General features: G+C 45.2%; 1 protein-coding gene across 5 annotated transcripts in view; it reads right to left on the reverse strand.

Moving 5' to 3' along the window:
* Ctps2 (CTP synthase 2) overlaps positions 1-6,770 on the reverse strand; it is a 111,353-nt gene extending 104,583 nt beyond the window's left edge. Inside the window, exons 1-4 of one of the 5 annotated variants that reach the window (XM_036175119.1) lie at positions 6,187-6,266; positions 5,472-5,509; positions 739-943; positions 26-196 (exon numbers count right to left, since the gene is read on the reverse strand). In XM_036175119.1, coding sequence (XP_036031012.1) covers positions 26-196; positions 739-904 — 337 coding nt within the window. In that variant the 5' untranslated portion in view covers positions 905-943; positions 5,472-5,509; positions 6,187-6,266. The other 4 variants (XM_036175117.1, XM_036175121.1, XM_036175118.1 and 1 more) reach the window with 4 other exon arrangements.
* Between the last annotated feature and the right edge of the window lie 1,998 nt (positions 6,771-8,768).

Raw genomic sequence — 8,768 nt, forward strand, 5'->3', positions numbered from 1 at the left:
TCCATAATGTTATGCAGTAAAATACCTTGAACAGTCTTCCCCAGGTAATCACCACGCCTCTCTTTATTGATCACATGCTGATATATCTTCCCAGTGGTGATGTTGTTGTCTTTATAAAGATTAATGTCCAAGAATCTTTCATAATTCCCAAGGTCCAAATCAACTTCTCCGCCATCGTTTAAAACAAACACTTCACCTATGATCAAAAGGCAATGTAGAAATTAAAACTTACTTCCAACAGATTATTTTTCAGTCAGGCAAGGAAACTCATACCTATAATCCCAGAACTTGTGACACTGCACTTGTACATGCACGTGCACACACACATTATGTATCAAGAGTTTGGGAAACACACTTAATTTTCAAATTGAATGAATCAATAGCCTTAAGAACTTTCAAACATTTCTAAGGTATGATCCAGCAAGACTACTTCTGGAAGCCTATAATAGAGAGATTACCCAAAACACAAGACAAGAAGATGGAGAGATGGCTCAGCAGTTAAGAGGATTTGTCGCTCTTGCAGAGAACCAGAGTTCAGGTCCCAGAGCACCCATGGCAGGTAGCTCACATCCACCTGTAACTCCAGCTCCAGGGGACCTTTCTCTTCCAGCCTCTGTAGGCACCTGTATACACATGGCATATACAGACACATATGCACAAAAATAAAAATGTAAACACATACAAGAAACCACTGCAGATTACTTTAGCACTTTAAAAGGAAAAGATTCCTTTTCATACCATGTTCATAAGGTGAGAAAGTCCCGGCATCGATGTTAATATAGGGGTCGATTTTGATGGCAGTAACTCGGAGACCACATGACTTGAGAATGGTCCCAATGCTGCTGGCGATGATCCCTTTACCAATGCCTGAGATGACTCCACCAGTAACCAGGATATACTTCATTGGCGAGCGAGTGTGTGGCTGCCAATACCCAGATGAAATCTGAGAAACAACCAAATTAAGAATTAAGAATCTGTGGTTGGGGATTTAGTTTAGTGGTAGAGCTTTTGATCCTCAGCTCAAAAAAAAAAAAAAAAAAAGAATTAAGAATCTGTCAGGCAGTGGTGGCACACGCCTTTAATCCCAGCACTCTGGAGGCAGAGCCAGGCGGATCTCTGTGAGTTCGAGGCCAGCCTGGTCTACAGAGCGAGATCCAGGACAGGCGCAAAGCTACACAGAGAAACCCTGTCTCAAAAAATCCAAAAAAAAAAAAAAGAATTAAGAATCATATTTGAGCCAGGAGATAGTGGCTCTTTAATCTCAGCACTTAAGAGGCAGAGGCAGAAGGATCCCTGTGAGTCCTAGGCTAGCCTGGTCTACAGAATGAGTTCCAGGACAGCCAGGGGTACACACAGAGAAATCCTGTCTTGGAAAAAAAAAATGTATCAGATCTGAAAAAAAAAATGGGTAAGGTAGCCAATGCCTATGATCCCAGTACTCAGGAGACTGAGGCAGGAAGACAGTTCTGAGTTCAAACACAGCCCAGGCTACATAATGAGTTCCAAGCCAAACTGTGCTATAGAGTAAGCCCCAGTCTCAACAACATAGTTAGCTAGTATGGTGACTCACTCCTCTAGTTCCAGCACTTGGGAGGCAAAGACAGATCTCCATAAACTCAAAGCCAATCTGGTCTACATAGCAAGTCCCAGGCCAGTCATGGCTACACAGTGAGACCCTGTCTCAAAGAAGGAAAAAAGAAACAAACCAACTAACTAACTCAAGAGGCCAAGGCAGGACTGCCAAGAGTTTGAGGTTAACATGGCTACACAGGGAGTAACAGGCCAAGGCTATACAGCAAGACTGCCTGAAACAAAACCAAAAAGTATATAAATAAACGAGAGTCCAAGGAAAGCATGGTAGATTACTGATGCAGGAGGATTACTGAGACACTAAACTAACACTGGCTACAGTGTCTCATATAAAGTTAAAAAAAATCCTAAGAAAAAGAAATTAAAGGGTCACAGAGTAGAAACATTCTCTCAAGTCAGTAGAGAGCATATCAATCTATAATTCCAAAAGCACATAGCATTTTAAATGCTCAAAACTATTGAAACAAGTTTTTTTGGTTTTTGATTTTTTCTTTGAGAAAGGGCTTCCCTATCTATCTTAAACTATCCTGGAACTCATGATCCTCCTGTATCCATTTCCTGAGTGCTGGAATTACAAATGCACACCACCACATCCAGTTTGCTGCTTGGGTGGGGCTGGCGGACTTGCTGCTGTTGCTGCTGCTGCTCCTGTTGCTTTTAGGACATGGTCTCCTGCAGCCCAAGCTGGCCTCCAATTCCCTGTGTAGCTAAGGCTGGCCTTGATCTCCTAACCTTCCTGCTTCCACTTCCCACATTCTGGGACTGCAGACAAAGTATTATTTTGTAGGCTCTATGTTTTCAGTTATCATACAAAGTAATGGGTTTTGTTGTGACATTTTCATACACATGTATGTTATACTTTTGTTCCTTTTTAAAATTTTTATTTTTCACATATGTTTATTCCACCTACATGTATATGTATACATCAATTGCATGTCTGGTGCCTGCAAATGCCTGGCACTGGAGTTACAGACAGCTGTGAGCTGCCATGTGGGTGCTGGGAACTGAACCTGGGTGCTGTGGAAGAGCAGCCAGTGTTCTTAACTACTAAGCCACCTCTCCAGCTCTTATACTTTATTCATATTTGCCAACTTCTACCCTCCCTTGATTTTGTGGTTTTTATGCTCGCCACTAGACAGAAAGCTAAGGCTATTTCCTACAAGGAAAGCAGCTGCCTTCGTTCCCTTGACTTTCCATCCATTTCAACTCTGACCTATACCTAGCTTTGTCATGACAAACGACATTTCCCTAAGATGTAGAAGCACCGGGAAATGTTTCCAAGCTGTGCCAATTGTATGTAGGCAACGCAATTACACTTTCTTAGCCTGTTTTATTATCTGGAAAGTGGAATAAAAGTATCAATAGTTTGGAATATTATTTGACCCTAAAAAAGAAATGAGCTCTCATATCAGATAGGCAGGATGCATGCCTGTAACCCCAGCATTTGGTTGGTTGAGGCAGGAGGACTAGCATGAACTACACAAGACTGTCTAAAAAGAAAAGAAATAACTTTGTTGCATGGGGGGGGGTATATAAAGTTAATATAACAGTGCCTGTCTCATCTATGCTTTTTCAAGTTAAGAAGAAAATCTTGAATCCCAGCACATGTGAGGCAGAGGCAGGTGGATCTCTGTGAATTCAAGACCAGCCTGGTCTACAGAGTGATTTCCAGGACAGCCAGAACTGTTACTCAGAGAAACCCTGTCTTGAAACAAACAAACAAATTAAAAAAAAAAAAAAGAAGAAGAAAATCTTAATTGTCCATTTTCCAATTTGTCAAAAATAAACGACCATACTAGTATATTTAGTGAATTGTAGACAATTGTTAGTTTTCTATATATTAAAAACACCATATCCCATGCTGGGCAGTGGTGGTGCAGGCCTTTAATACCAGCACTCGGGGGACAGAGACAAGTGGATGTCCATGAGTTTGAGGCCAGCCTGGTCTACAGAGCAAGTTCCAGGACAAGCTTCAGAGTTACAGAGAAACCCTGTCTCAAAAAGAAAAAAAAACACCATCTCCCCCACTCCATTTTTTGCATGTGCTTCTGTGTGCACACTCATGTATTCCTGTCTGTGGGGATGCATATCAAGAACAGGGGACAACTTCAAATGTGTCTTCTTTGAGACATGGGTCTCTCGCTCACCTATTAGGTTAGGCTGGCTGGCCAGTAAGCCCCAGAGATCTTCCTATCTCCATCTCCTCAGAATTGGAATTACAGACATGTATCACTATGCTCAGACTTTTTATATGGGTTCTGGGGATCAAACTCACATCCTCATGTTTTCGAAAGCTCTGAAAGTCCTACATAGTGAGATCAGAGGACAACTTTCAGAAGTTAGTTCTCACCTTTCACTTTGTTTTGAGGCATGGTCTATGCCACCACACCCAGCAAAAAAACATTATTACAGATTTTCTTTTGCAGATTTTTTTCAGTCCTGAGGATTGAATGCAAGGTCTCACACATACTAGGCAAGCATTCTGCCACTGAGCATTCAGCTTTTTTGCATTAGTTCTGGGAATTGAAATCAGGTCCTCAAGGCTTGCTTTGAAAGCACTTTTTTTTTTAATGTTTTGCCTGCATGTATGTCCGTGTGAGGGTGTCAGAAGCCCTGGAACTGGAGTTACAGATAAGTGTGAGCTGCCATGTGGGTGCTGGGAATTGAACCTGGGACCTCTGGAAGAACAGTCAGTGTGCTTAACCACTGAGCCATCTCTCCAGCCCCCTCGAAAGCACTTTTAACTAGCTTGAGCCATTTCACTAGCCCTACACCTGGTTTTTACAGTTTTATGCAGTGCTGGGGACTGAACGCAGGGCTTCATGTGTATGCTAGGCAAATATCCTACCTACTGAGTTACATACCTATCCTAATCCTTTCTACCTTTCCTGAGCAAATAAGTTTGGGGAGAAAATTTAAGACTGTAGGAGGAACATCCACATTTGCGCGTGCGCGCGCACACACACACATGCAGTCACACACACATACATACACCACAAATAATGTAATAAATATTTTAATTAAAACAAAGTAAGAGGAGCCGGGCAGTGGTGGCACACACCTATAATCTCAGCTCCCAGGAGGCAGAGGCAGGTGGATCTCTGTGAATTCGAGGCCAGCCAGCCTGGGCTATAGAACAAGTTCCAGGACAAGTTCCAAAGCTACACAGAGAAACCCTGTCTCAGGGGGAAAAAAAAACAGAGGAACAAAGAGATGTCATTAACAATAAATATATCTTTTCCATTTTTAGTAGCCTAGTCTGGCCTTGAACTCAAACTAGAGCCATGGATGACCACCATCCCTGGTTTACGTAGTGCTGTAATCAAACCCAGGATTTCCTACAAACCATAGACAAGTATCCTACTGCCTCAGCATCCCTTAATAATAATGTTGTTGTTAGATTTCTGAGATGAGAGAATCTCACTCTGTAGTCCAGGCTAGCCTCCACCTCACTGTCCTCCTGCGTCAGACTCATGCATGGGAGTGCTAGGAGTCACCTCCCAGAAGTCTTGCAATATTTTTTTAACCTAGTGAGTTCAAAATTATAATCATTTGTTTCGAGTGCTGGTGCAGGCCTGTAATCTAAGCACTTGGGGTGTGGAGGCTGGAGGATGAGTTTGAGGCCAACTTGATCTACATAAGACCCTGTCTTAAAGAAAAGAGAAACGTTGTAATGGATGCAACAATTTACTTGTGAGCTACATGTCACCAGCTTTGTACTAAGCCTTGGGGGAAAAACAAGCACATTATTAAAGCACATCTCATTTCCAACTTGCCATTCCACTGTGCAGGCCTACAGCAACGGAAACACCAAGAGACATCTTTCTAATGATGTTCATTTTTAAAGTAATGTAAATCAGACACACAAAAAAAGTACTTACTGGATAAGCCCGTTTTACGACGTTTGTGACTGGAAAAACTAAGCCACGACGATGATCATCAGAACAGTGCAAGAAGGTGGGTAGGGAAATGAACTGACTAGAAAGGGGGTACTAAGGACCTTTGTGGATTGGTGGAAACGTCTAAGTCTAGTTAAATCCCACAGACCTGAGGTGAAGTGGAAAATTTCTTGAGCTTAAAGTACAAGTCAGCCTCCCCCCAGGCGGTAGTGCTCAGTATGCTGAGGCCAGCCTAAAAGGGTTGTTGTTTAACCTGTGAGCTGATATAGAAAGCCTACTCAAAAACCGAATCATCCCTGCAGGCGGTTTCGCTTCCGCCAACGCCATCTCGGGGATCCACAAAGCAGGGAGAAGTAGGGCTTGGGGGTGTAGAATCCTGTGAGGAGAGACACACCCCAGGGACACGCCGATTTGGACCCCAAGTCACCAGCTACTGCCAGGGGACAGGCGACAGCGGCACTAGGCGCAAGTGGGTGTCCCCGAGTCCCAAAGGCCTGCTCGATCGCCAAGGTTTTCTCCAGCACTATGGGCGAGAAGCGAATGGCTGTGGGCCGGGCGTGGGCTCCAGCGGGAAGGGGACAAAAGCATCCAGGCCCCAAGTATGCTCCCAGCAGGGCCGAAATGGCCCCGGAGGAAATATGGTGGTCTGGGCACGGAGGCCCGAGGGGTTTCGGGGGAGGCCCAAGAAGGGAGTTACCTGTGTAGTGGCGAGGGCGCCCTGGAGTGTGGCTCAAGCAGCTCCACCCAGCGGCCAGCTGGGCCTGGCGCTCACCTGTCCTGCGGGAGCAGGGACCTCATCTAGGGTGCTCTAGTCACCACTGGGTCCTGCCCGCCCCAGGAACTGAGAAGCCCTCCTCACCCACCTTCCCCTCGCGGTCCTGCAGCCGGCTGAGCTGACTCACGCTGGTTGTGAAATTGGGGGTGTTGCAGCGGTGGGTTCCAGCGATAGTACAAAACAAGCGCCTAAAAAGTGTTTCCTACGGCACAGGCAACTCCCATCACCCTCCGCTCTAGTCGCCCTTGGCCCCAGGCCACGCTCAGCCTGGGCCTGCCCCTCCCTCCCTCCTGTGGTGAGCTAGCTTCAGCCCAACCACTAAGACTTCTGGACAGCTCAGAACCTGGCAAGCAGAGCCCCTAGCTCTCCCGCCAACTTCACTCACCACAAATGCCAGAACGTCCCACCAGAGAGCAGTCCAGGAGCCAAAAGCTGAGAAAGGAGAAAAACAAAGCAGAATTCTTGCCTAGGGGCTCACCGCCCATCTACATGTCCATTGGTAAATGAACTTCCTTAGCACGAAGTTAGGGAGAGAGGAGGAGCAGAGGAAAGTGGGAGAGAAGGCTTCCAAAGTGACGAGGGGGGAGTGTTTAAAAGATAAGTGTGGCAAAGGACGCCAGAGGTTGTTTCAGGTGAAGAAAGGGAGCAAACAACTGAAAAAGAAAGGATCTAACTATACACAAATTTGAAGGGAGCTGAAATTTTAGGGAACCCATGTAAGTGTTGTTTCTTCGGTTGTTTTTGTTGTTCCTTTGGGGTTTTGTTGGCTAGTTCCTCTTCTGGTTTTTGAGACAGGCTAGGGCTGGAGATGTAGCTCATTTGGTAGAGTGCTTGCCTAGCAAATACAAGATCACAGCATCAATCGCAGCAATGAAAAATAGAAACAAGAGGATCATAAGTTCAAGAACCTCCTTGGGTACTTAGTAAATTCGAGGTCAGCCTGGGTTATGTGAGACCTTAGGAATAGAAAGAGGTCCAATATGTCACCCTGGCTGACCTGGAGCTCTATGTGTAGAAGGCCAGGATGGTCTCAAACTTAAAGCACTCTCCTCCGCTTGCCTCCCAAATGATCAAGAAATTTTTGAATAACCAGGATAAAACAAGATTCACAACTTAGACAAATATTACTTGAAGACCTAGTGGAGTTTAGAAAGGCAATTGTGTACTGATGTCCAGTTATAATATATATAAATATAGATGACCGCTAAAACCAGTTTGCTGGTGACGTCAAGTAGGACAAGTGGGAGCCTCTTTAAAGAATATAATTGTGCCAGGAGGTGGTGGCGCACGCCTTTAATCCCAGCACTTGGGAGGCAGAGCCAGTCGGATCTCTGTGAGGTCCAGGCCAGCCTGGTCTACAAATCGAGATCCAGGACAGGCACCAAAACACCAGAGAAACCCTGTCTCAAAAAAACAAAAACAAACAAAAAAGAATATAATTGTAGTGGGGGCCCAAGGTCGAGTCCTAGAGTACACAGACTGGGCAGAGAGAAAGGAAGAGGGCCTGAAGAGACCAAAAGCACAGGTGAGTTTAGCAGCAGAGGCTGCGATACCAAAGGGCAAGGTTTCAAAGGAAAGCCAGGCTGGGTGGCTCACATCGGTCATCCTAGCACTTGGGAGTCAGAGAAAGGCAAGTTCAAGGTCATCTGGCTATACATAGCAAGTTCTAGTCCAGCTGGGGATACATATCAAGACCCTGTCTCAAATTTTAAAATATAGAGGACCAGAGAGATGACTCAGTGGTTAAAAGTACTTACTGCTCTTGCATAAGACTCAAGTTCAGTTCCCAGCACCCACATCAGACAAGCAGCTCACAACCACCTGGAACTCCAGCTCTAGAAGAAGTCCACTCCTCTAGCCCCTTAAGGCACTTGCACCTGGCATCTGCACACACCAACACACAGAAACAAAACTAAAAATAAAACAAATGGGGGAGGGGTAAGATGGCTCAGTGATTTGACACTTACCATACAAACCTGAGACTTGAGTTCAGTTCCTACATGTTTGAAGGAGAGAGCTAACTCCCCCAAGATGTCCTTTCACTTACACCTGGAGGCTGTGACAGAAACTAACTCTAACTCCCCTCTCCCTCTCCCTCTCCCTCTCCCTCTCCCTCTCCCTCTCTCCCTCTCCCTCTCCCTCTCCCTCTCCCTCTCTCTCTCCCATTAACATAAGGGCTGGAGAGGTGGTTCAGTGGTTAACAACACTGCCTGCTTTTCCTGAAGTCCTGAGTTCAATTCCCAGCAACCACATGGTGGCTCACAACCATCTGTAATGAGATCTAGTGCCTTCTTCTGGCCTGCAGACATACATGCAGGCAGAACACTGTATACCTAATAAATAAATCTTTTAAAAATTAAAATAAATTTAAAAAGGATATGGGGTTATAATTCACTTGGTAGAGAGTACCTGACTAGCATACACGAGATCCCGAGTTTGATTCTCAAGCACCACATAAAGCCAGTGTGGTAGTACAGGCCTGTTGTATTCCCAGCATTTGTGAG

The sequence above is a fragment of the Onychomys torridus genome, chromosome X (genome assembly GCF_903995425.1).
Source record: "Onychomys torridus chromosome X, mOncTor1.1, whole genome shotgun sequence".
NCBI lineage: Eukaryota > Metazoa > Chordata > Mammalia > Rodentia > Cricetidae > Onychomys > Onychomys torridus.